We start from the raw sequence: 26,919 nt of genomic DNA, 5'->3' as shown, positions 1-26,919 counted from the left end.
AACACAAATAATAGCGGAGAGAGTGGACAACCCTGGCGTGTACCCCTACCAATCCAAACCTTCTCTGTTTCCTCCCCATTGATTAATGCTTTTGCTATCTGTTCACGGTAGATTGCTTGCACTGCTCCCATGAACCTCTCACCGAAATCCATGTATTTCATCTGAGAAATCATAAAGTCCCAGCTCACTCTGTTGAACACCTTTTGGGCGTCGACAAAAATCAAGGATAACTGTTTGTCCAGGCAATTTTCATAATACTCTAAAATATTCATCACCATTCTCATATTATCACGTAGCTGTCGATTGGGCAGGAATCCATTCTGATCTGGGTGTATAAATTGGTTAAGGAAACATCCAAGTCTCGCGGCCAGAAGTGCCATAAATATTTTATAGTCTGAATTAAGCAATGACATTGGTCTGTAATTTTTAATAAGTGTCAAATTAGTGCCTTCCTTCGGTAGAATAGATATATAGGCCTCTGCCAAGATGCCGGTATTTGGGAATCTTTCATCACCCGTTAAATAGTTCCACCATGTACTTACCCAGCACCTCAAAACCCATCTTGTATAATTCTACAGGTAATCCATCCATCCCTGGTGTCTTCCCATTCGCTTGTTTTCCCATAATCAATTCTACCTTACCCTCGGTAATTTCTGCGTTAAGCAATTGTTTCATTGTCCCAGTAATTTTTGGCAAGTCTGTGCTTTCTAAATATGTCCAAATATCTTGCTCCCCTTTTTCACCCCTTTGATACAGCTGAGTACAAAATTCTTGCACCACCCTTCTCTTACCTTTCATGTTAACATGCAACCTTCCACCCTTATCTTTTAACCCCTCTATTCTTCTATTTTCTCTCTCCTTTCCTGGGGGTTAGGCTAACCACTTCCCTGGTTTATTGGCATTCTCAAAATGATTTTGCTTTGCCCATTTTATTTTATTGGCTAATTCTTCCTGATCCAACAGCCTAATTTGATGTTGCCAAAAATTCCTCTCTTCTATCCAATTTCCAGTTTCCTGACCCCTTTGCATTGCCTCTTCAGCTTTTTGTAAGTTGCTCAGGAAGGCTTCCTTCTGCTTTCTTTGATCCTTACGTTTGCCTGCCAAATATTTAATCGCCAGTCCCCTCATCACTGCTTTGGCTATATCCCAAGTATTATATATTGAGGTGTCTTCCTTTTTATTTTCATTAAAAAAAAGCCGCATCTTTCTTGAACATATTTATAAATTCTTCCTCTTTCAAAATCCCTACATTCATTCTCCATCTATTCCTTTTTTGGCCCAATATTTTCCAAATCAATCAAATCAGAGTTATGGTCGACCCATTCATTAGCACCGATTTCTACCTCTGAGGTTATCTCATTCGAGTCAGGAGACATCCAAATCATATCGATACGTGATCATGAATGATGCCTGGGGGAGAAGTAAGTACAGTTGCAAGAAAAAGTATGTGAACCCCTTGGGATTATGTGGAGTTTTGCATGAATTGGTCAAAGAATGTGCTCTGAACTTCATCTAAGTCACAACAATAGAAAAACACAGTCTGCTTAAAATAATACTACACAAACATTAGATGTTGCCATGGTTTAATTGAACATAACATGTAAACATTCACAGTGCAGGGAGGAAAAATTATGTAAACCTTTGGACTTAATAACTGGTTGGCCCTCCTTTGGCAGCAATAACCTCAACCAAACGTTTCCTGTAGTTGCAGATCAGACCTGCACAACGATCTGGAGTAATTTTGGACCACTCCTCTTCACAAAACTGTTTCAGTGTAGCAATATTCTTGGGATGTCTGGTGTGAATTGCTCTCTTAAGGTCATGCCACAGCATTTCAATCGGGTTGAGGTCAGGACTCTGACTGGGCCACTCCAGAAGGTGTATTCTGTGCTGTTGAAGCCATTTGTATGCTTTGGGTAATTGTCCTGTTGCATCACCCATCCTCTGCGGAGCTTCAGTTGGCGGACAGATGGTTGTACGTTTTCCTGCAAAATGTCTTGATAAACTGTGGAATTCATTTTTCCATCAATGACAACAATCCGTCCAGGCCCTGAGGCAGCAAAGCAGCCCCAAACCATGATGCTCCCTCTGCCATGTTTTACAGTTTGGTGTGCTGTGCCTTTTTTTTCTCCACACATAGTGTTGTGTGTTCTTCCCAAACAACTCAATTTTGGTTTCATCTGTCAGTATATTTTGCCAGTAGTGCTGTGGAACATCCAGGTGCTCTTTTGCAAACTTCAAATGTGCTGCAATATTTTTTTTGGACAGCAATGGCTTCCTCCGTGGTGTTCTCCCATGTACTCCATTCTTGTTTAATGTTTCCCTTATTGTAGATGTGTCAACAAAAATGTTAGCATGTGCCAGAGATTTCTGTAGGTCTTTAGCTGACACTCTAGGATTCTTCTTTACCTCATGAAGCATTCTGTGCTGTGCTCTTGCAGTCATTTTTACAGGACGACCAAGCCTAGGGAGAGTAGCAACAGTGCTAAACTTTCTCCATTTGTAGACAGTCTGTCTTACCATGGACACATGAACATCAAGGCTTTTGGAGATACTTTTGTAACCCTTTCCAGCTTCATGCAAGTCAACAATTTTTTTTTTTATTGAAAAAGTTTTACAAATACAAATTTTTCCATTCCCCCCCCCCCACTTTCCCTCCCTAACCCTCCCTAGCCCTCCCCTCCTCCCAAGACTTCCGCAAGGTGAAATCCAAATCCAAATCCACATCATATTATATCATACTTTACCACCCTTCTAATCTCCCCCCTGTGTACAATACATTTCTACATAACATTGAACTATTCTGCCCCCTATATACTGTACATTTCTACACAACATTCAACTAAAAGCTATCTGATACTTCCTAGTTTGGTATTTATTCTGCACATAATCTACCTCAACAATTCTTGATCGTAGGTCTTCTGAGAGCTCTTTTCTGCGAGGCATGGTTCACATCAGACAGTGCTTCTTGAAACCAGTAAACCCAAAACAGATGTGTGTTTTTACAGGGCAGGACAGCTGTCAGCAACACATCCAATATCATCACACTGATTGGAGTCAAGGTTGGCTCACTCCTAGCTCCAATTAGCTCTTGGAGAAGTCATTAGGCTAGGGGCTCACATACTTTTTCCTCCCTGCACTGTGAATGTTTACATGTTATGTTCAATTAAACCATGGCAACATCTAATGTTTGTGTAGTATTATTTTAAGCAGACTGTGTTTTTCTGATGTGTTGTGACTTAGATGAAGTTCAGAGCACATTTTATGACCAATTCTTGCAAAACTCCACGTAATCCCAAGGGGTTCACATACTTTTTCTTGCAACTGTATATTTTTTCCTTCCAGGATTCTGTAACCTCCAGACATCATATATACCAAATTCCTCTTTTATATTCTCACATATCCTTGGTAGTATCCTCTTCACATCTCTCCCTCCTCCTTTCCTTTTCCCCAGGACATAATCTTTGGCCTTATCTATAATAGCACTGAAATCACCCAGCAGGCAAATATATTCATATTCCATTTCTGCAAATTTGTTATATAAATTTTCATAAAATGTCCTTTGGTTACAGTTGGGAGCATAAATTCAAACTAATAGACACTTCTGCTGACCAATCGCCAATTCCACCATTAATACTCTACCTTCCTGATCTGCGAATATTTTCTTGGCCACCAAATGATGCTGCACATAAATCACCACTCCTCTTTTTTTTTGATCAGCTAATGAGGTAAATTTTTTACCTAATCTAGAATTTTCTAATAAGCTATCTTGAGACTTTTTTATATGTGTCTCTTATAAACAAATAATATCATATTTACATTTTCTTAATTTATTCATTATCATTTTTCTTTTAATAGGAGCGTTTAAACCAGTGGTTCTCAACCTGTGGGTCGGGACCCCTTTGGGGGTCGAACAACCCTTTCACAGGGGTCGCCTAAGACCATCGGAAAACACATATTTTCAATGGCCTTAGGAATAATTTTATGGTTGTGGGTCACCACAACATGAGGAACTGTATTAAAGGGTCACGGCATTAGGAAGGTTGAGACCCACTGGTTTAAACCATTAAAGTTTACCGATAGCAAGCGTACATTTTCTCCCATCCCTTTCCTCCTAGTCAGCCCTTACTTTCCTGCTGTTTGGACTTTTTTCGTCTGTCTTGTTTCTCTTTGCACCGTCGCTGTTCCTCCTCTTCTTCGGTCCTCCTTTCTGTTCTTTCTGTCATATTTACCTTCACCAGTTCTCATATTATCCTCTTCCTGAGACTCCTCCAAACTTCTACTTTCTACCTCCTCCTCCATATCCAAATTTGCCATATTAAGTTGTTGTTCATAAAACTCTTTTGCATCCTGCAAATTCCTTATTCTGATTCGTCTATCTCGCCAAGTTACCAACAATCCTTCCGGTAGGAGCCAACGGTAGGGTATTGCATTCTTCCTCAAATGTAAAGTGAGGAATTGGTACCTCCTTCTCTGCTCTCTGACCCATCTCGGAATTTGCTTTAGGATCATCACTTGGTGGTCCCTATAAGTAATAGTCTGGTCTCTCGTGCGTTGGAAAAATTCCTTGCATAGGGCCTTCTTATTAAAACGCACATGAACTTCACATGGGAGATTGTGCCTCTTCGCATAACTAGTGATCACCTGAATACTTCATCGATATCACATTGTACTGAGGCTCTGCCTACTTCCAGGGCTCCTGCTACCATCTCCCCCACAATCTCGTCCAGTCTCTTTCCCTTATCTTCTGCCACGTTCTGCCAGAAAAAAGGAGGATCTTTCCATCTCGAGAAAGATGATCTCATCTTCAAGCTCCCTGTTAGCCATCACTTGTTTTTTTCCCTTCCATCTATCCGTTGTTCATACTTTCTGTCCTTGTCTCCACCTCCCGCATCCTTTCCTCTTGTTTAATTATTGCCTGTTGCAGTTCTCCAAGCTTCTCACCCATTTGTTTAATCTCTTCTCTGACTCCTCCCATCTCACTCTTAACATCCGTTCTCAAGTCTTCGAAATTCCTAAAGATTATTTCCTGATTCTTGATTATTGAATCCTGGATAGTCTGGAGCATAGCTTGGAGAGCCTGCATAGAGGGAGACTTTCCAACCGATGAGATATCTTCAGCAGATCTTGTTGAAGCCAATGGAGATGCAGATGCAGGGAAAGCTAGGGTCTTCTTATTCACTTTAATAACGGTAGACGTTGTGGACATTTCTGGGTCCCCCCTCTCTGAATCTCTCTGTCTCTCCCTCTCCCTCTCTCTCTGAAAGTTGACGCTGGGCCAACCCGACGAGCTCTCCTTGGGGCTCTTCGTTACGCCTTTTCTTCTTGGCAACATTTTGGAAATCCGGACTGGCTGAGGAACGAGTGTGAGCCGCGGTGGAGGCTTCCCTGAAGATGACCCTCCTCCTCCTCTTGTGACCCCCTGGCTGGCTGTGGTGGGGTCGGGAAGGCACGCACAAGTGGGGAGACCCTCAAGCAAGCAGCTGGGCTCAGCCAAAGCACAACAAAGGCATGCGGGGCGGGCGGGTTGACTAACTGTTGGGTGACCATCTTTGGCGAGGGCGCTCCGGCTTTCTCCAAGCCTGACTCCCAGGGTGGGCGTGCGAGGTTTGGCAGGACCAGCCCCCTTTTCCCGCTGCCCTGAGCTTCTTTACTCCTCCAGCAAAGCATTGCCGCCACCAGCTTTGATTGAAAAGTGTCTTCTAGGTGGCGAAAACTATCCCATGCAAGTTTTAAAGCCTCAGCTCAGCGCTGTGGGCCCATCCCCCTTTCCGTCGTCTCCTCCTCCTGGATCCCATTCCCACCCTGCCAGCCCTTGTGTTAGTGAGGCTGGCATCAGTCACGGCTGGGTCGGACCAATGTCTCAGGGCGAAGAGCAGGTTGCGTATCTCCCCAAGTGACCAAGGCATGCCCAACAAGGGCCGGAAAAAGCACCAGCAAGAGATGAGGCAATAGAGAATCAGCCCCGGCCACTTCTCTATCCCCCGCTGTCGCCCTTATCTTTTCAGGCTAGGCGAGGAGTGACTGGGAGGACAGGGCAAGGGGCGGGGCCAGCCAGTGGTGGGGGTCACCCAACAGGGAGCCACAGCAAAGGGCCCAAAGGGAGCTGCATGCGCAGGTTGCTGACACCCAGTTTAACAATAGCACTTAGACTTATATACCACTTTACAGTGCTTTACAGCCATCTCTAAGCGGTTTTACAGAGTTAGCATATTGCACCCAACAATTTGGGTCCTCATTTTACCCACCTTGGAAGGATGGAAGGCTGAGTCAACTTTGAGCCTGATGAGATTTGAACTGCCAAATTGCAGGCAGCCGGCAGGCAGCAGAAGTAACCTGCAGTACTGCACTCTAACCACTGCGCCACCGTGGCTCAGTGCCAGGAGCAAAAAACTGACTTAAAGACAGACAAACAGATTAAAGAACTTCATTTCATTCCTATAGATTTTTACTTCTGACTCTCAAAATCTTTCATCTACTGAAGTTAGTAAGCACCTAACATTTTTCTTATTCAGAACTTCAAATACACTTTCAGCCTCCATAATCCAACCAGTAGCTATCCAAACAGCAACACAACTAATAGCTATATTTTTGATACAACTGAGCAGGGATTACCTTTACAGCATATTCCATATTTGTGGTTTTATGTATACATCTCTTGCAAATGGAATAGGATCCAACTCCTATATCTTGTTTGACTTCGTATCCGTCAGTAAACTGAATGCTGTTCCTGTGCAACTGCTACCAAAATAATATTATTAATTAATGAGTTCTCTTAGCTCCTTGTATTAAAATATCTTAAATGTACAGAATATTCACAGGAAAATTTGTACTAAATTTAAAATAAAATGAATCTACTTTTTATTTTGTTGCCAGAACGCTCATGTTCACACATACTAAATAGTGTTTAAATACACTGAGGGAGATAAATGATAATTTTATAATGAACAGTTAAATGTTAAAGTATCTGATCTTAATCATAACAAAAAAATGGCTATATGTTTTAATAAAAAACAGCAAGGCAAAACACATCTATGATGAACATTTATAAATTGTTTAAATGAATTTAAATAAAATGTATGCACAGAGTAAGAAAGTTACAAGTCGTGATTCTTTGTTCATTTTGCAAGGGAATGACTTACATGCTAAAAGCAATTCCTCACTAGTGACTAAGGAGCAATTTCATAGCATCCCTTACCCATTGTGGAAATGATGCTAAGCATCACCTCACTGCTATTATTTAGGCATAAGAATGGTTGGATAACTCAAAAAAATGCTAAAAGTCACTAAATATGTAGTAATGTTTAGGATTTTTATGTTCTTTAGCATTTCAGATTTTGTAAACTGTAATCACTAAAAAAAATTGTATCTACAAGTACTGTATCGAATTAGATCGCTGCATAGTTTATATTGTTCAAGTCAGCTATACAAGTAACTTCCAAAGCAATTTTTACACATGTAAAACATCTTTCTATAAGCATTTTACATGTAGCCATTTGTATTCAAAACTATGCAAGTGATGTTTCTTCTATGAATGTTGGCTTAGATAACAGTAAATCTAAAAATTCTTCATTAAGAACATTCACCTGAACTATTGAATGCCCACCAGATGTCTGCATAGCTTGATTTTCATCATCTGATGCAATAGCTACAAAACTGAAACCCCGGAAAAGCTGGTGAGCATTAGCACTTGGTGGAATACCAGGTGAATCTGCAAAAAATACATTGGTAAGTATGTTTAATAAGTTTTATAAGTATTTAAGAAAGCTCATAATAAAAAATAAACTATAACAGCAATAAAAATGTAAAAATATTAACTAAATTGCAATACATTTCAAACATTAAATTTTTAGTTGGCTGACAGGTCAGATATCTGACATAATATGTTTTTCTGAAAGGCTAATAGGAAGAGAGAGAGATGAGACTTCCAAGAGAATAAATTCCAAAATTTGGGCAAATTGTAGTGTACAAAGGAAAGCCTGATGACTCATGATACATTTAAGTTACAGTAAATTACAAGGAGAGCTATCTCGCATTTAATGCAAAATCATGAAAAGGGTTTCTTTCAATATACAAGGACTGCATATGATAGCATGAACACTATGGCAAAGGTTTTTTTTTATAAAATTTAATATATCTGTGCCAGAGAAAAATTAAAATAATATACCGTATTTTTCGGACTATGCTTCAAAGTATAAGACACACCTAGCTTTTTGGGAGGAAAAAAAAAGGGGGGGGGGGAAATCTGCCTCTGCCTCCCAGCAATTTACCTCCTTGCAGCGAACAGCCTGGTCAGCTTCAGCATAGCCTGATTTAGCACAAGCAGCTGATTGGTGGTTGGATTGGCCTCCTGGAATACTGCCTATCAGCTGTTCCAAGCTGCAGGGATCGCCACTGCTCGTCGCTGCCGCCTATCACTGCCTCTGCGCACCCCATTTTCGGCCTCCGTGCATCGTGTTTTTGGCCCGTTCCAGGAGGCGGGGATCACTGCCGTCGTCTATCTCCACCGCCTGGAATGAGCGAAAAATGGGGCACGTGGAGGCAGCAATAGGTGGCAGCAGCAATGGGCAGCAATGGGTGGTGGCGATCCCTGCAGCCTGGAACAGGTGACAGGCAGTATACCGGGAGGCCGATCCAACTGCCAATCAGCTGCTTGTGCTAACTCAGGCTGTGCTGAAGCTGACCAGGCTGTTTGCTGTTTGCTGCAAGGAGGTAAATTGCTGGGAGTCAGAGGCCGAAGGGTGGGGGTCGGTGGGTGGGCGGAGCTTATTCGCTGTATAAGACATTTCCACCCACTTTTTGGGGGCGAAAAAGTGCATCTTATACACCGAAAAATACGGTATATACTAAAATGTCTTTTATATAGGTTGACTTAGCCTTCCATCCTTCCGAGGTGGGTAAAATGAGGACCCAAATTGTTGGGGGCAATATGCTGACTCTGTAAAACCGCTTAGAGAGGGCTGTAAAGCACTGTAAAGTGGTATATAAATCTAAGTACTATTGCTATTGCTATAGTATATATTTTACCTTTTGGCGTTTTTGCTGTAAATTCAGGATCAAAATAAAAAGTGTCCTCAGGTCTGCCAGTTGCAGGTTTAAATGGTGGATTAATTTCTCTTCTGTACAATTTCTAAGGTAAACAAAATTTTAATATATTACAAATATACATAGTCCTTGAGTTACGACTGTAATTGAGCCTGCATATTACAGTTGTAAGTAGTGATGGTCATAAAGTGGGTTACCACATAACCAAATCTGATTTAAGACTTTTGCAACAGTCCCTAAGCGAACATCATGGTTGCTAAGCAAACCCATTATTCTTTATGGAGTGGATTTTGCTGGAAATAAACACCTATTTTTGACAAAAATGGCTCGAATTGCAGTTATGTGACCACAAATGGTACAAACAACTGTAAATGTGGGCTGGTTTCCAAGCGCTCAAAATATGGGGGGCGGGGGGGGGCGGGAATATGAGAACTTCGGAACTGAATGATAATTAGCTTTGGGGGGGGGGCGTATCCATCGTAACTTGGAACAGTAAGCATGATATATTTCTTATAATAGTGAATGCTTTTATTGATTTGTGTACTTACATTCCAGTCTATTGTGGTGAAAAATGGATGCCTCTTAATTTCCTCAACTCCATCGGGACCTGCTCCTATTAGAAGTTATAAACAAAAACAATATCAAAAACTCCTTAGATCAGTGGGTCTCAACCTTCCTAATGCCGTGACCCTTTAATACAGTTCCTCATGTTGTGATGACCCCCAACCATAAAATTATTCCTAAGGCCATTGAAAATGTGTGTTTTCCGATGGTCTTAGGCGACCCCTGTGAAAGGGTTGTTCGACCCCCAAAGGGGTCCCGACCCACAGGTTGAGAACCACTGCCTTAGATGATCATTTGATTTATTGTTGAAATCTTAATTAGATAACTTTAATAGTCTACCTAATCTATTTGCAGGATTTCTTTTGAAAAGCATTCGAAGAAGACTCTGAGCTTCTGGACTTAAAAACTGGGGCATTCCAAGTTTGGCTCTGTAAAATAAAATAAATTAATAATTTAGAAACATAAATGATATTAATCTATTTTAGTTTATTACTGTAGGATACTGTATTTTAACTATACGTTAAATAATTGATATTAATAGCCACTGTTTCCACTGACTGGAATGATTTTTCACTATTCTGCTGCCTGTCATCATATGAGCTTCAGGTCAGGTGGAGATGGTTCAAATAGCTTCCATACAGACTGAGACAGGGGAAAGAGAGGCTGAAGAGTGAAAAGTAGAACATGACGAAAAAAAAATGTTCTCATGATATTGAATGCTCTCTCTTATCTGGAAATAAATTGTTAATAGTTTAACTTTAACAGTATGTCATAGTATGTCATAAAATGGCAGCATTAATCCATTCTTTATTTTAATCAATTTATTTGGCTGCCAATCTTGTAAACATGACTAAGCAACATCATATAGAGCACAGAAAGGGAGTAAGAAATAGTAATTAAAGGCATGAGATAAGAAAATGAGAAATACAGCTACATCAAGTTTGCAGTACATCACTTGCTACTTCATGCTTTTCTATGCTTGTTTCTACTACATTCATAAACAATTCCATACATTTCTTTTAGCAATGTTTTTGTTTTTTAAATAAAAACTTATTCCTAAATTTTGTATTCATTCAGCACCTATTCATTCTTGACCCTCTCTTCTTTTATTTATTTATTTATTTGTTTTATTAAACTTGTATGCCGCCCTCTCTCCCAAAGGACTCAGGGTGGCTCACAATGATAAAAACACATAAAATTCAATATACAAATATAAAAACCAATAAAATCCCTTTAAAAAACCCCTTCAGTCCAATCTGGCCAGGCCAAATAGCCATGTTTTGAGGTCACGGCGGAAAGAGCGAAGGCCAGGGGCCATCCGGAGCTCCAGGGGGAGCTGATTCCACAGAGTAGGCACACCCACAGAGAAGGCCCACTCCCTGGGAGTCGCCAGTCGACACTGTCTGGCCGACGGGACCCCAAGGAGGCCCTCCCTGTGAGAACGCACCGGGCGATGGGGAGCTGTCGCTGGGCGCAGATGGTCCGCCAGGTACCCCGGGCCTTAGCCATGTAGGGCTTTATAGGTGATTACCAGCACCTTGAATCTCACCCGGAGGGCAACTGGTAGCCAATGCAGGTCCCGCAGGAGGGGTGTAACGTGAGTGTCGGAACATTCCCATCACTACCTGGGCGGCCGCATTCTGCACCAGCTGAAGCCTCTGGGTGATCTTCAAGGGCAGCCCCATGTAGAGAGCATTGCAGTAGTCGATCCGGGAGGTGACGAGCGCATGAGTGACTGTACGCAGGTCATCACGGTCCAGGTAGGGGCACAACTGGAGCACCAGACGAATCTGAGCAAAAGCCCCCCTGGTCACGGTTGTAACATGATCGTCCAGAGTCAACCGTGAATCCAGGAGGACGCCTAGATTGCGCGCCCTTTCTACAGGGGGCAACACCTCACCCCCTATAGCCAACGATGGAGTATTCTCCTGGAATCGCGATGCCAGTATCCAGAGCCACTCTGTCTTGGCAGGGTTGAGCTGAAGCCTGTTCCTTCCCATCCAGAGCCGCACCGCTTCCAGGCACCAGGACATCACATCGAGGGCATCACTGGGCTGGTTCGGAGTGGATATAAAAAGTTGGGTATCATCAGCATACTGATGATACCCCACCCTGAAACCACGGATGATCTACCCCAGCGGCTTCATATAGATGTTGAACAGAAGGGGAGAGAGAACCGACCCCTGAGGGACCCCACACGTGAGGGGCCTCGGGACCGACCTCTGCTCCCCCAACATCGCTTGCGAACACCCAGAGAGGTAGGAGGAGAACCATCATAACACAGTGCCTCCCACTCCCAACCCCTCAAGGCACCGCAGCAGGATACCATGGTCGATGGTATCAAAAGCAGCCGAGAGATCTAATAGGACCAGGACAGAGGAATGTCCCTTGTCCCGAGCCCTCCAGAGATCATCCACCAGCGCGACCAATGCCGTCTCCGTGCTGTATCCGGGCCTGAAACCCGACTGGTACGGGTCCAGATATATTGCTTCATCCAGGGCCAACGGGAGCTGACGTGCCACCACGTTCTCAACAACCTTCGCAATAAAGCGAAGGTTGGAGACAGGACGGAAGTTATTCAAAATAGCTGGATCCAGACTAGGCTTCTTGAGGAGGGGTCTCACCACCGCCTCCTTCAAGGTGGCCGGGAAATTCCCCTCACCCAAGGAAGCAGTTATCATTGCCTGGATCCAGCCACGTGTGACCTCCCGGGCCAAATAAACGAGCCAGGAGGGACATGGGTCCAGCACACACGTGGTGGTACTCAGCTTCCCCATGATCCTGTCCACTTCCTCGGGAGTAACAGGATCAAACTTGTCCCAAATCACCAGACCCATCGCCACCTCCCTCACCAACTCTGCCCAGTCAGAGTCCAGCCCCTCCCAAATCTGAGCGATCTTATCTCACAGGTGTTCACTAAATTCCTCGACCCGCCCCCACATAGGGTCATCTTCCGCTCCCTGATGCAAAAGGGAGCGGGACACCCTAAACAGGGCGGCCGGGCAATTCTCTGCGGACGCGATGAAGGCAGAGAAGTAAGCCTACTTCGCCACCTCCATCGCCACCAGATAAGATCGGGTAAAAGATCTCAACTGTGATCGGTCAGATTCGGAATGACTGGACCTCCAACAGCTCTCCAGACCTCTCCTCCGACACTTCATCTCCCGGAGCTCCTCAGTAAACCAAGGAGCCAACCGGGATCTGCGTCGGGTCAGAGGTCACAAAGGCACAACCTGGTCAAGAGCTCCGGCAGCCGCCTTTTCCCAGGCATCCACCAGAGTCTCGACTTTTCCCCACATATATCAAATATATTGTTTACATTGCATTTGACTTACTTTATGTTTCTTCTGATCTAACTCATAAGGTGAATCAGAAACACTCTTACATATAGCACTTTCATTCTTTACCTCATACTATCCATTTCCCTTGAGTTTATTTCTCTTCCATTCTCCCACCTTTACTAAATATGTAGCATAGTACATATTAATAAAGTACATATAGTTTGTACTTTACCTACTAACTTTAGTTTCTTCCCATTTGACGATAATATGCTCTCTCTTTGGCCATTTTAGTAGCAACTATGAGAGTGGGTCTTTTTAAATTATTGAACATCAGCCAAATTCAACAGTTTCCATCTACTGACATTTTTAAGTTCAGGCTCTGGTGATATGTTGTCCAGACTAAAATAGTCAACAGGCAGGCTCTTTTATTATCTCTCAATCTAACTCCAGAAGTTGCAGTATACATTATTTTGGAACTAATTTTTCCTATATTTTCACTTGCCGCAGGGTTAAGAAGGGAGCACAATTTAAACTCTTTGTAGTAATTGTTAAAGCTCTGCAGCTAGCCTTGCTCACTAACTGTACCAGCTCCTGTTTTGGTAGGATCCTGTTTAAATAATACAATCAGTGGTACAGAAGCCTTTTCTTATTACCCTTCTGCATGTTGTTGCACCTTAGAATAGAATAGAGCTGGAAGGGATCTTGGAGGTCTTCTAGTCCAGCCCCATGCTCAAGCAGGAGACCTTATACCATTTCAGATAAGTGACTGTCTAATCTCTTCTTAAAAAACTCCAGTGCTGGAGCACCCATGATTTCTGAAGGCAAGCTGTTCCACTGGTTAATTGTCCTCAGTGTTAGAAAGTTTCTCCTTAATTCCAGTTTGCTTCTTATTTTGATTAGTTTCCAACCATTGCTTCTTGTCCTGCTCTCTGGTGCTTTGGAGAATAATTTGATCCCCTCTTCTTTCTGGCAGCCCCTCAAGTACTGGAATACTATTATGTCACCCCCAATTCTTCTTTTCTTTAGACTAGCCAAACCCAGATCCTGCAGCCATTCTTCATATGTTTTAGTCCCCAGGCCTTTGATCATCTTTGTTGTTTATTTATACATGTTAAATTTGGCTGATGTTCAATAATTTAAAAAGTCTCTCTCTCACAGTTGATGTTAAAAGGACCAAAGAGAGAGCATATTATCATCAAATGGGAAGAAACTAAAGTGAGTAGGTGAAGTTCAAATTATATGTACTTTATAAATATGTACTATGCTACATATTTAGTAAAGATGGGAGAATGGTAGAAAAATAAACTTGACCTTGAGTAAAAAATCCTTCCTACCTATTCCACTTTATGCGTTTTTAGATGCATTTAAGAAATATTTGAAAATCTTTTTATATAATAAAGCCAACTGGTGCAAGTGGTTATAAGCCAATGCTGAGAATAGCAATAACCCTTTGACTTATATACTGCTTCGCAGCCCTCTCTAAGTGGTTTACAGAGTCAGCATATTTCCCCCCTACAATCTAGGTCCTCATTTTAATGACCTCGGAAGGATGGAAGGCTGAGATAACCTTGAGCCGATGAGAATTGAACTGCCAAATTGCAGTCAGCAGAAGTAGCTTGCAGTACTACATTCTAACCACTGCACCACCATGGCTCGTTTTTCTGTACATCTTTTTTTTTTTAAAATAAAGTTTATTTTCATTTTTAAAAATACTTTACATATATACATACAAGGTTATTGCAACTAATGTACACAAATCTGCGCCTATACCACTAATACAATCCATTTCATTTCCCTGTCTTTTCTTTCACCCAATTATACCATAAATTCCAACATTTGTAATAATCAGAATCTTTTTGGTTCCTAAGTAGTTTCGTTAACCGGTCTGCCTCTGCGCATTCTGTAATTTTCCAAATCAATTTATTTTCTGTGGGTATTAATTCGTTTTTCCATTCTTGCGCGTATAGTATCCTAGCTGCAGTAGTGATGTGGAGGATCAAATACCATTTTTCCTTAGTTATTTTGTCTGGTTTCATTTCTAATAAAAAAAGCTGGTTTCAGCTCTATATTATATCCTGTAATTTCCACCATCCAGTTCCGAACCTTGGACCAATATTTGCCTGCTTTGGGGCACATCCACCATTGGTGGTAGTACGTCCCACAACCATTCCCACACTTCCAGCATGCCGGAGAAACTCTCGGGAACATTCTTGCGATTCTTGCCGGGGGGATATGCCAATGATAGACCATTTTATAAATATTTTCCTTGTAGGGGGTTGACAAAGTAAGTTTCATATTCCTATTCCATATCTCATCCCATTTATCCAGATTTGGAGAAAATCCGAGGTTCTTCCCCCAGACAATCATAGTGTCCTTGATCACCTCCTCGCCAATCCATCGTGATACTAAAAACTGGTAGCATCTTAAAAGTAATTTCTTTTCAATTCCCAATAAGATTTTATCTAACTCCTGTAATGACCTATATATTCCCTCCTTTCTTTGGTCCCTTCTGACTCTCGATTGTATTTGGGCATATGCCCACCAGTCTACCTTTTTGCCCTGTTTTGTAAGCTCCTCTCGGGTCTTCAATTCCCCTTGAAGGTCAAGCAAATCCTGATAAGTCAATGGTATTTCCTTATTATATAGTGTCACATGTGTTACTGCCTCTAATGGGGCAAATCAAATCGGAATCATTGAATAATGCCTGTTCCTAATTCTTTCCCAGGATTCTAATAATATTCTCCGAAGGTAGTGTCTCTTAAACTGTCCACATTTCTTGCCCCTCTCCCTCCATAGAAAATGGTGCCAACCTTGACACAAGTCATAACCCTCCAATGTAAGAGTCCTCTTCCTATTTAAAAGCATCCAGTCTCTGATCCAAGTTAAATTAGCCGCTTGGTAGTAAAACTCCCATTTTGGTAGACCAAATCCCCCTCTACATGGAGCCTCTTGGAGCATTTTAAGTTTTATCCGGGGCTTCTTCTTCTGCCACACAAATTTCCTCACATAACTATCTAGCAGTTTAAAAAAAACACTATCCAGTCTCGCGGGGGCAGTCTGAAATAAGTAGTTCCATTTCGGAAGTACGTGGTTTTTAATCGTAGCTATCCTACCAAGTAAGGAGAGTTGCAGGTGCTCCCACTTTTCTAGGTCTGTCTTTGTTTGGGCTAACAACTTTGTGTAATTATCTGCCATTATGGACGTATTTTTAGAAGACATCCAAATACCAAAGTATTTTATTCTTTTAGTCACTTGAAGGCCCATTTTTTTCTGTACATCTTATGAAGTAAGATGGATGGTATGCATGGAATTTTATAGTGGTGTAAGTGCTATTTTTATTGTGATTTAAAATATTCCATAAAGTATATTGAATTTATTGCTTTTGCTTAATTTTAACTGCCTTTTTGGTTTAATTTGTGGTTGGACCATACCTGGTAGAAAATGTGTTAAAAATAACATTCTCTTTATTTATGTATAACTTCCAATTGTTCACTTCATTTTCCTTGTGAAATACAACTACTTTGGATTCTGGTTCATTGTCGAATCTGTACTTCTTGTAATAGCATTCAGTCTAACATTCACTACATATTTGGGCTCTGAGACAAAAACGTAGTATCACCTGCTTAGAAAAGTATAAATCAATTCACATTCCTAGCCTTCACAATTCTAAAGATGGTAGCAATGGGACAAGCAGTGAAATGCTACCGGTTCGAGTGAACTGGTAGTGATAAAATTCTGCTTTCTAGCAAATCAAAATGACGTGGCACAGCTGTTCCCCCCCTCGCTGTTCCACTTACCTTCCTAAGACTCCTTTTTCCATGCAAAGCACGCATTTGGCACATACTGTGGATGCAGGTGCTCGCTTGGTGCGCACTGCGCATGCGCGGGCAGCAAACAAGTGGCAAACCGGGGAAGATTTCACCACTGAATGGGACAAACCAAGCATCTGATCCATCTTCCGAAAAAAAAGGGGGGGGGGAAATAAGACCCAGGAGACTACAAACCAATCAGCTTAACATCAATACCCAGGAAGATACTGGAAAAGATAATAAAAAAACAGATCTGCCAACATCTAGAAATGAGTAAAGTAATAACTAGCAGTCAGCATGGGTTTGTTAAAAACAGATCATGCCAAACCAATCTTATTTCATTCTTCAACATAGTGACTAAATTAGTAGACCAGTGAAATACTGTGGACATAATATACTTAGACTTAGACCAGTGAAATACTGTGGACATAATATACTTAGACTTCAGCAAGGCATTTGACAAAGTAGACCACAACCTACTTCTTCGTAAGCTAGAAAAAAGTGGGATAGATAGCATCACCATCAAATGGATTTGCAACTGACTGGCAAACCATACTCAACAAGTAGTCCTTAATGGTACTACATCTATATGGAGGGAAGTAAGCAGTGGGGTACCACAAGGTTCTGTCTTAGGCCCAGTACTCTTCAATATCTTCATAAATTACTTAGAGGGAATAGAAGGGGAACCTACCAAATTTTGGATGGATCTTGACAGACTTGAATACTGGGCCCTATCTAACAAAATGAAATTCAATGTAGAGAAAAGTAAAGTCTTACACTTAGACAAGAAAAACCAAAAGTACACATATTGACTGGGTGAAACCAGGCTTAATAGCAGTAACTGTGAGAGGGATCTTGGAGTCTTAGCGGACAACCAGTTAAATATGAGCTAACAGTGTGCGGCGGCAGCCAAAAAACAAATGCAATCCTAAATTGCATTAACAGAGGGATACAATCAAGATCAAGTGAGGTACTAATACCACTCTATAAAGCCTTATAAGACCACACCTAGAATACTGCATCCAGTTTTGGTCACCACACTATAAAAAAAATGTTGAGACTCTAGAGGAGGGATGTCCAACTCAACTTCACTGAGGGCTGCATCAGGGTTGTGGTTGACTTCAGGGGAGCGGTGTGGTGTGGTGTTGCCAGCTCCCACTGCTGCTGTGCTTGTCCTCCTTGGCCAGGTTGCTCATGGTGTGTGAGGGAAGAGTGTGTAGGTCAGAGGGAGGCCCATTCCCTCTCCTTGCGAGAAGACCCGGCTTTGTAACCAAAGCATCCTTCTGGGAGACCACCAGAAGAGATCAGTCGGAGGGGACAACGGGCTGCTGGTGGACAAGTGTTAAGGCAAGATTTACCTCAGATCCTCACTCTCTATCATTATAATATCCTTCCCTCCTTCCTTCCTTCCTTCCCTCCCTCTTCCTTCTCCTTTCTTTCTTCTTCCTTTCCCTCTTTCCTTATTTTTCCTTCCTTGCTCTCTTCCCCTTTCCTTCTTTTTCTTTCCTGTCCCTTCTTGGATGCTCAAATGCAAAAGGGGAAACATTTCTCGATGCCTTCTCGCCTTGTGATAAAATGCCACTTTTGCTAGTAGTTTGTGACCACTTATAAGACTGAGAAGAAACCAGGCTCAGTTTATCCCATGTTTGCATTTCATGGGGGTGTCCACAGATAACAACACAGCAAAACTATCAAAATGATGGCTCTGATAGTTGATCAGAACTCCTCTGTTTTTTATGTGCAACAGTTTTAGCATTTAAAACAGAGGTAAGTATAGTTGCTTTTCTAGTAATATATAATCCTTAAAAGGGCTCTGCTGTAGGAACCCTGCGTGGCCTAATTCAGACTGGAAATATACCAAAGGAAAATATTTTTCCCCCACTTGCTTGGTCCTGTTTTCCCCTCTGCAAATAGCTTTTTGCAACACACAAGGAGGAGATACTTTCCTAAGAGCTCACAATTCAAGAATACCAATGTGCTGTTTGTTAAGTGAACATGAGATATCTCAGGGCGGGGAAAGCTGAGCTGGGCTAGTGGGGTGGGGGCTAGTGATAAAACAGGTCAAGGCCTCCACGACCCACTAAGATACCTCATGCTTCTCCCTCCCTTCCTGGAACACAGATTCATTTACTTTGCAAACATTTGTCCTCTTTGCCTTTAAGGAAGGGAGAGGAGAGTTGGCCTGGAAATGCTTTTCCTGCCAAGAATGGACACTCCTGGGTGCCGTAATATCGCGTAGGTTCTGTTAGGATGTAGTTTGAGCCTAACAAGTTGTCCAGGCAATATATGTGATCTGTGACTTTAATATGAATATCTATTGCGTAACTTTAAGGCTTTAATGCTGAGTCATGCTGTAATTAGGTAATGACTGGTTGTGAGAGTATTTAAGCAAGGTATTGTAACGTGTTCAGTTGCTGCTATGATATGCTGCAATATTGGACTGATTTAACTGACAAAGACTTGGAATTTGTTTAAAGAATATGAGACTGTTTTTCTACTATAAAGTAAGCTTTTGATAAACCAGTTTGCATAACTCTTATTCATTGCTCTCAGCAACGTTTCCTTGTGCATTTACTCTGCTGGTTGGTAACACAACACCAATATTATGGGCACCTGAACAGGTTCAGGTGCCCATAATCTTTTGTAGAGAGTCAAGGACGCAGAAGCTTTCATTCTCGGCATGTAAAGTGTTTGCTGTGCTGGTCTCCTGCTCTTTCTCTCTCCCCTTGAATTACTTTCCACTGAATTACTTAATGAGACCTCATCCCACAGAGCATGCTGCCATGCAAATGGGGCGTCTGCGTGCACATGGGGCACTTGGAGCGATCTTTGAAGGCAAGCCCGCTACTGCGCCTCCACTTTCTTCAGCTCGGACGCAGTCAGAGCACTCAAGCTGAGCACTGCCGCTGCAGAGGACAAAGAGAGAGAGTGCAAGAGAGCAATCAGATGCAACCTCTGTTTCTGTATGTGTATGTGTATGAGACAGAGAGTGTGATCCATGCTTCAGCCAGGGCACCCAAGCTGCTGGCAGCAGCGGGGGCAGCAGGAGTCACCTAAGCAGCCATGATCCCCTCCCTCCGAACCAGCCAGCCCCGCCTGACCTCCCTGAGTCTCACCGTTCTTCTCCTTGTCCTACCCACTCAAGTGGCAGCAGGCTCTGAGGGACAACAGGGCGTCTCATTTCTCCCACGGCACAGCGAGCATCAGCTTCAGTTGGAGCATTCAGCCACCTGAACAGCCATGATGCCCCCTCCCCAGCCAGCCAGCTCTGCCTGACCTGTTCCTTGCTTGGTTAGCCGGCTGGCACAAAACCTCGCTGTTCTCCTCCTCCTCTCCACTCAAGTGGTGGTGGGCTCTGCAGGACAGGGTCTCATTCCTGCCCTGGCGCAGCAAACTCTGGCGGGCTGGATGCAGGTATGAAGAGCCTGGCCTTGCAGTGCCTCCTTGCTCAGTTGAAGGCTTTGTTCCTGCCCTCAGATAGTAAGACTGGCCGTGGAATCGGAATTGGCCGCGTGCCAACCAATGCCATCCATGGCCTTGGTGCACTTACTGTTTGAAGGCCCTACAGTTTGAAGGTAAGCCAGTAAAAAAATAGTTCAGACCTTCCAACTTCTCACAAAAAAAAAAAAAAAAAAAAAATCTTGCAAGGTTGGAAGGTCTGAACTATTTTTTTTACCATAGTCTCAGACTACTTTTGTTGCCCTGCACGCAGTGACGGAGAACTGGGCCTGTGTGCGAGCATGCCGACTGGGATGGCATGGGCTGGGCTGAAGTGACACGGGCTGGACCCTTATATTTTCCATGATGGCCACGTGGGCCAAATTCAGCCTCATCGCTGGCCGGATCTGGCCCGCGGGCCTTGAGTTTGACACCCCTGCTCTAGAGAGAATGCAGAGAAGAGCAACCAAGACAATTAGGAGACTAGAGACTAAAACATATGATGAACAGTTGCAGGAACTGGGCATGGCTAGTCTAGTGAAGAGAAGGACCAGGGGAGACAGAATAGCAGTGTTCCAATATTTGAAGGGCTGCCACAGAGAGGAAGGGGGTCAAACTATTTTCCAAAGCATCTGAAGGCTAGACAAGGAATAATGGATGGAAATTGAACAAGGAGAGATTCAACCTGGAAATAAGGAGAAATTTTCTGGCAGTTAGAGCAATCAATGAATGGAACAGCTTGCCTTCAGAAGTTGTGGGAGCTTCATCACTGGAAGCTTTCAAGAAGAGACTGGACTGCCATCTGTCAGAAATGGTGTAGGGACTGCTTGGGCAGGGGGTTGGACTAGGTGACCTACAAGGTCCCTTCCAACTCTGTTAATCTGTATCTAATCTGTATCCAAGAATCATGTTTCAAATGCTAAGTTAATATTGTAAAATGATACAAAGTGTAAATTAAAAGATAAAATTACTATTACTAAAATTACTATTAGCCACTCAGATTTAAGACCATATAACATGGCTGACAGATGGCTCCCTAAAAAGGTAGAGGTGACCCAAAATAAAAGGTTAATTTGGGCCAAAGTTGATACTATGGCAATATCAGAATGCCTTAAAACAGAGAATGCCACCAAGTGGGCTAGAACAATCCAGTCATCTAATACTGACTGGCTGTCAGCCTTCAATGCATTCTCTAATCTGTAATATTCTGAAGAAACACCTAACAACTAAACCTGCTACAAAAAGAGCCCAAGTGGGTAGACCCCATTGGTTTGATCCTGAATGCCAGCAACTGAAAAAGGCGGCAGCCATGAGACTCTCCCAGAGGAATCTACTGCTCATATACAAGCTGAGATGTTACACACAAGGGAATATAAAAAAATTATAACATTAAAGAAATTTTTTTTTGCCATTTCAATCTGGTCAGAACTCGAGTTGGCTGCCAGAAGTCATAACTCAGTAATATTTTGGCACTCTGTAGCAGGTGTCCTGAAGGAACGGCAATTTGCATTTGATATACCAGTCTCTGCTGAGGACTGGGAGAATTATTATCAGTGTTTGTTTGCTTCCATGGAACCTGCAGAGAAACTGTCTTTAAGCAGTGATCTAGTAAACCCTAGAACTCACATGGAATATATTTGGCATAAAATGATACATTTAGAAGGGATTAAAAGATTGAAACTTAAATGAAATTGAAATGAATAAAATTAAAAATATTGAGATTGTTAAAATTGAATTCAAATGACAATATAATTGGTTTGATATAAAATTATTTATTTAGAAGGGGAAATTATATATAAGTATAATAGTTTTATTAATAATTGTGTTAGAAGTAATATTGGTGATCATATTATATGAGTAAGATGAAATATATTTTCTAACCGTGAAAGTGCAAAGGAATTGTATTAATATCGGGACAGTAAAAATTGAATTATACAAAACGAATTATTTGAAGGGGAAAGTTGGAATGAATGTGAAATGGAAGCTAGGTTTATTCAAAAAGGGTGTTATAAAAACAAATGTGAAGAATTGTATTGTTTCTGGTAAAATGGTAAAATAATTAACTTTTAGATAAAAATGATGTAAAACAAATATAAAAAAAATATGCTTGAAAGGGTAAAATAACGGATAAGGTAGTAAGACAGGAGAAAATGGTAATTGGGATTGTAAAATTGAATTTATGACAATACAAATGGTTTGATATAAAATGATTTATTTAGAAAAGAAATTTTGAATGAAATTGAAATGGAAGAGAGGTCTGGAAGAAGGATAATATGATATACAAATATAGTAATAGTCTTAATGGTATTAGTGGTGGTATTAGTGGTATTATATTGGTGATTATATTAAATTATATATTCAGGAGGGGTTAAAAGATGGAAAGTTAAATGAAATTAGAATAACAAATGTGAAGAAGTGTAAAATGGTAAAATGACTAACTATTAGAAAAAGGTGATGTAAAATAAATTCAAAGAAATATGGTAAAATGGTAAAATGATTAATAAGGAACTATATGATATGATAAACTGGTCTACCTTAGGAAAATAATTGTGAAAAATTAAATGATTAAATAACTGTTTAAAGTAAAGGGTTTCAATAGAATAAAAAACTTTGGAAAATAAATGTGATAAAGGGAGAAATAAGATGAAATAGGCTAAGATAAGGAGGTTAGGGCGGATGGTAATATTGATTATATATTATATAGTAAATAAAAATTAAAGAAAAGGGGAAAGTAGAATACATTGGCAGAAATTGAAATATATATAGTAAATTTGGAGAAAATAAGCTGTATGAATTTTGACTTGGTCAATACTATTCAGAAAAAATGTATTGTATATTTGTGTGTCTTTAAAAAAATTGTTTAAAAAAAAAAAAGAACTGAGAACTTCTCCACTGACTAGGATAAAGTGGGGTTTATGATCAGCCTGCTTTCCAGCTCTGCGGCTCGCTGGGCCACGCCCCTGCTGGTCAAGGCTAGATCTCTGTTGGACGATTTCAGGGGGTTTTGTGAGCATCTCAGACTTGTGTATGAGGACCCCATCAAACGCAGACTGCCACCAAACATCTGAAGACCCTGAAGCAGGGCCGGAACCCACTGCAGGAATATGTCAGTGAGTTTCAGCTGCTTAGCCAGGATTCAGCCTGGAATGAGGCTGCCCTCATGGACGCGGTCCAGGATGGGGTATCGGAGAAGTTGCAAGACGAGCTGGTCCAGATTGATATCCCTCCGACACTCAACGTGCTGGTCCATCTGTGCCTTAGGATCGATGCCCAGTTGCAGATACAGACCAGTCGCTGTGCCTGCCAGGAGAACTGGGTGGTACAGTTCGTGCGTGAGACTCCGGCTCCACAGTAGCCAGACCCGGTCTGTTGGTGACTGAGAAAAATAGACGACGATCAGGGGGGTTGTGCTTTTATTGCGGGGAACCTGGGCACATGGCTGCCTCTTGCCCCAAGAAGTGACTGTTGTGGTTCGTCAGCAGCCTGCAGACCTGGCAATGGAGTCAGAGAGTGAGGAGGCTGGGGAGGACAAGGGGCCAGTCCTGGAGTCAGGGGAAGGCTCGGACGAGGGCTCTGCATCGGAGGCAGAGATGGGGCCAGAGCCATCTGGGAGCAATGCGCCGACTCTGGAGCCTCCAGAGGCAGACAGCAGAGAAGCAGAGGAACCAGGAGGAGCCTGTTCCTAGTGCTCACATGCGAAGAGCTGCCAGAAGGCAAGAGCAGCTGAAGAAAAAAGGACAACTCGGGAGTAAGGCCAGATGATGATTGGCCCCTCCCATAAGGCTTAAAATAGCAGCAACGAGTCGTTGGGTTCTTTGTAGAAAAGCAACATTGATTCCTGTGCTTCTTGTCAACGTCTCTTGAACTCTGTGGGGTTTTTGGCAAGAAAAGCCTTTGGCAGGTTGCCAAAGATATCAAAGGTTGGTGATAAGGACGACGGACTGGTTATGAAGAATTTTGTTTTGGACTAAGCTGAGAATGAATTAATTCTCAGCTGTTTTAATTAAATAAGTTTGTTCAGGACTGAATTATATTTGGCCCACTACTTGGGCCTTGATCACAACAGTGACGAGGAGAATCAACTCCTGGGCCTGCCCCAAAGCCACAGAAAACCCTGTTGGGAAACGCCCTGAGCCCGATTTAGGGGAGACCCTGGGTCGGGAGCGCACCAACACCAAGTCAAGACCAGCAGACGTGGAGCCCAGACCCCCCTGGCACTTGATCCTGACAGCAAGAGTATTCTTGTCCAATAGTCTGCAGGGGATTCCGGTTCACGCCTTGGTTGACTCCGGAGCTACAACTAACTTTACAGATGTGGCGTTTGCAGCCAAATATGCAGTCCCTCAGTGTCCAGTGGATCCTCCCATGCTTGTGGAGACCATTGATGGCCTGGTGCTTCTGTCTGGGCCACGCAACCCTTGCGCCTGACCATCGGTTCTAATGAGGAGGCCATACAGTTTTATATTACCATATTCTTTGGAGTATAAGATGCACCTTAATTTTTGGGGAGGAAAACAAGAAAAAAAGAATTCTACCTCTGCCTACCAGCATTTAAGGTGGCGCTGCTTTACGCCACCCTTCTCCTCCTCCTGCAAGTGAGAGGTGCCTCAGAGACTCAATTGAGAAAGAGGGTGTTGATTACTGAGAAGTTCTTTTCTGGAAAACTTATCAGGGTGCTCCTGCAATCTGCAGGGACTACTTGCTTTCCCTGAAGAGACCCCTTGCATGCTCTGGGGGGAGGGTCAGAGCACAGCCTCTTCGGGATGGTATGGGGGGGATCTGCCCTGTGGCTTCGGCGAACAAGGCAGGCCCCACGGTTCGTGGCTGGTCCCCCCCTCTGGCCGTCCCTCTGGCAGCTCAGGGCAGACAACAGCCACAATGACTTCATTCCCCAGCAATGTGAGGAGCAGCTGCTGCCGCCACCTAACCCCTCTCCACGCCTGGGAGCCCCTAAAGTGAAAGTCCCTCCTTTTCAGCCACTGCCGCCCATTGGCCCGATGCAATTTGCAGAGCCGTGTTTTAGGCGGTGGCTGGTTCCCCTACAATGTGCTTCAGGGAACCAGGGAGGAAAGCATTTTCAGGTGGCACACCGCATTTTTGGATTCGGGAAGAAAGCGATTGCATAGCAGGGAATGGGGGTTGGGGGGTTGATCGGTCGTTTGAAGGGGAGGGGGAAGATTTACGCTCTTAACTTTGCATGCGCCGTGGTCGGTGTTGGGGAGGAGAGGCAGAAGAGCTGGGGGTGGTGATGCTCTGGCCCTCTGCCCCCCCACTGTCAGGCTGCCCCAGATAAGATCACCACTATCAAGCGCGTCTCGGAAGACGTAGTCAACTACTTCTGCAAGACATATGGGGGAGGACCCAGGCTGACGGGGGGGGGTATCCTGAATGAGGCTGGCTTTTCCCCTCCCCGAATCAAAAAATGGGGCGTGTGACTGGCGGGAGCCGCTCACCCCTGACCACTGTTTTGAGGAGGTTGCAGATGGCTTTGTAGTATTCGCTAAGTTGGCTCTTCAGCCGCAGCACCTGGCACCTCTGCACCACACAGTCCTTGCAGAGGGCTTTCACTAAAGAAGCTCCAAGTGGGGTGTCCTTGCCTTCCGACCTCGCAGACTTTGCGTATGATTTCAGCAAGGAGGCGGACCAAATGCCCCCGCACCGGCCATATGATTGCCCCATTGATTTGATTCTGGACGCGCCACTCCCAGTGGGGCGTTTGTATTCAATGTCGGACCCTGAGTTGACCGGGTTACAGGACTTTGTGGACAAAAATCTGGCTCGAGGTTTTATCCGGGCCTTATCCTTGCCACTGTCCACCCCGGTCCTGTTCATGAAAAAGAGGACCGGAGACTTGCGGCTTTGTTGTGACTATCGCTAGTTAAACGCCATCACAGTGCGCAACCGGTATCCTCTGCCCCTAATTCCCAAACTGTTGGAACGGCTTTGGGAGGCTTATAATTTTGTTCAGATCCGTCCCAGGGATGAATGGAAGACGGCGTTTGGCGCCAGGTACAGACATTTCAAATATACGGTCATGTCATTTGGGTTGACCGATGCTCCTACCGTCTTCCAACATTTTATGAACAACATTTTCCGGGACCCCTTGGACCAGTTTGTCGTGATTTATTTGGATGACATTTTGATATACTCTCCCTCCCTCCCGGGAGAGCCATCAACACCACCTACGCCTGATCTTGCAACGGCTCCGGGAGCATCACCTATATGCTAAACTGGAGAAATGCCAGTTTTTCCAGTCCACCATCATGTTCCTGGGGCATTGCATCTCTCATAAGGGTATTGCCATGGAGCCGAGCAAGGTGGAGACACTGACTGGAAACAGAATTAACAACATTGCTTTCCTGCAAAGGTCCCACATGCCTTTGCTCCTCTTTTAAGCCTTATGGGAGAGGCCAATCATCTCCAGGCCTTACTCCCGAGTCGTCCTTTTAGTTTTAACTGTTCTTGCCTTCTGGCAGCTCTGTGCATGCACGCACTAGGAACAGGCTCCTCCTGTTCCTCTGCCTCTCTGATGTCTGACTCTGGAGGCTCCGGAGTCCGTGCATAACTCCCAGATGGCCCTGGCCCCATCTCTGCCTCTGATGCAGAGCCCTCATCTGAGCCTTCCCCAGACTCTAGGACTGGCCTATGTTCCTCCCCAGCCTCCTCACTGTCTGACTCCGCTGCCAGCTCCGCAGGCTGCTGGCGGACCACAACAAGTAAACTATGTCCACAGAATTTCTCTAAACCACTAAGAATGTAATAAAATTTGTCTGGCATGATCT

General features: G+C 43.3%; 1 protein-coding gene across 4 annotated transcripts in view; it reads right to left on the bottom strand.

Annotated features, from left to right (window-relative positions):
* Positions 1 to 26,919, bottom strand: part of RPS6KA3 (ribosomal protein S6 kinase A3) — a 147,056-nt gene that overhangs the window by 54,926 nt on the left and 65,211 nt on the right. For 2 of the 4 annotated variants that reach the window (XR_015728253.1, XM_087871355.1), the window contains exons 11-15: positions 9,949 to 10,037; positions 9,594 to 9,658; positions 9,028 to 9,130; positions 7,587 to 7,711; positions 6,616 to 6,741 (exon numbers count right to left, since the gene is read on the bottom strand). Coding sequence is in view for 2 of the 4 variants with exons in the window: in XM_087871355.1 (XP_087727481.1) it covers positions 6,616 to 6,741; positions 7,587 to 7,711; positions 9,028 to 9,130; positions 9,594 to 9,658; positions 9,949 to 10,037 (508 nt within the window). In the remaining 2 variants the exon portion in view is untranslated. The remainder of the gene's footprint in view (positions 1 to 6,615; positions 6,742 to 7,586; positions 7,712 to 9,027; positions 9,131 to 9,593; positions 9,659 to 9,948; positions 10,038 to 26,919) is intronic. The other 2 variants (XR_015728254.1, XM_087871356.1) reach the window with 1 other exon arrangement.

This window comes from Pantherophis guttatus, chromosome 5 (assembly GCF_059756535.1).
Source record: "Pantherophis guttatus breed Tessera chromosome 5, ASM5975653v1, whole genome shotgun sequence".
NCBI classification, from domain to species: domain Eukaryota; kingdom Metazoa; phylum Chordata; class Lepidosauria; order Squamata; family Colubridae; genus Pantherophis; species Pantherophis guttatus.
The sequence above is the reverse complement of the archived record's forward strand: the minus strand, read 5'-3'. Positions and strand labels throughout refer to the sequence as shown.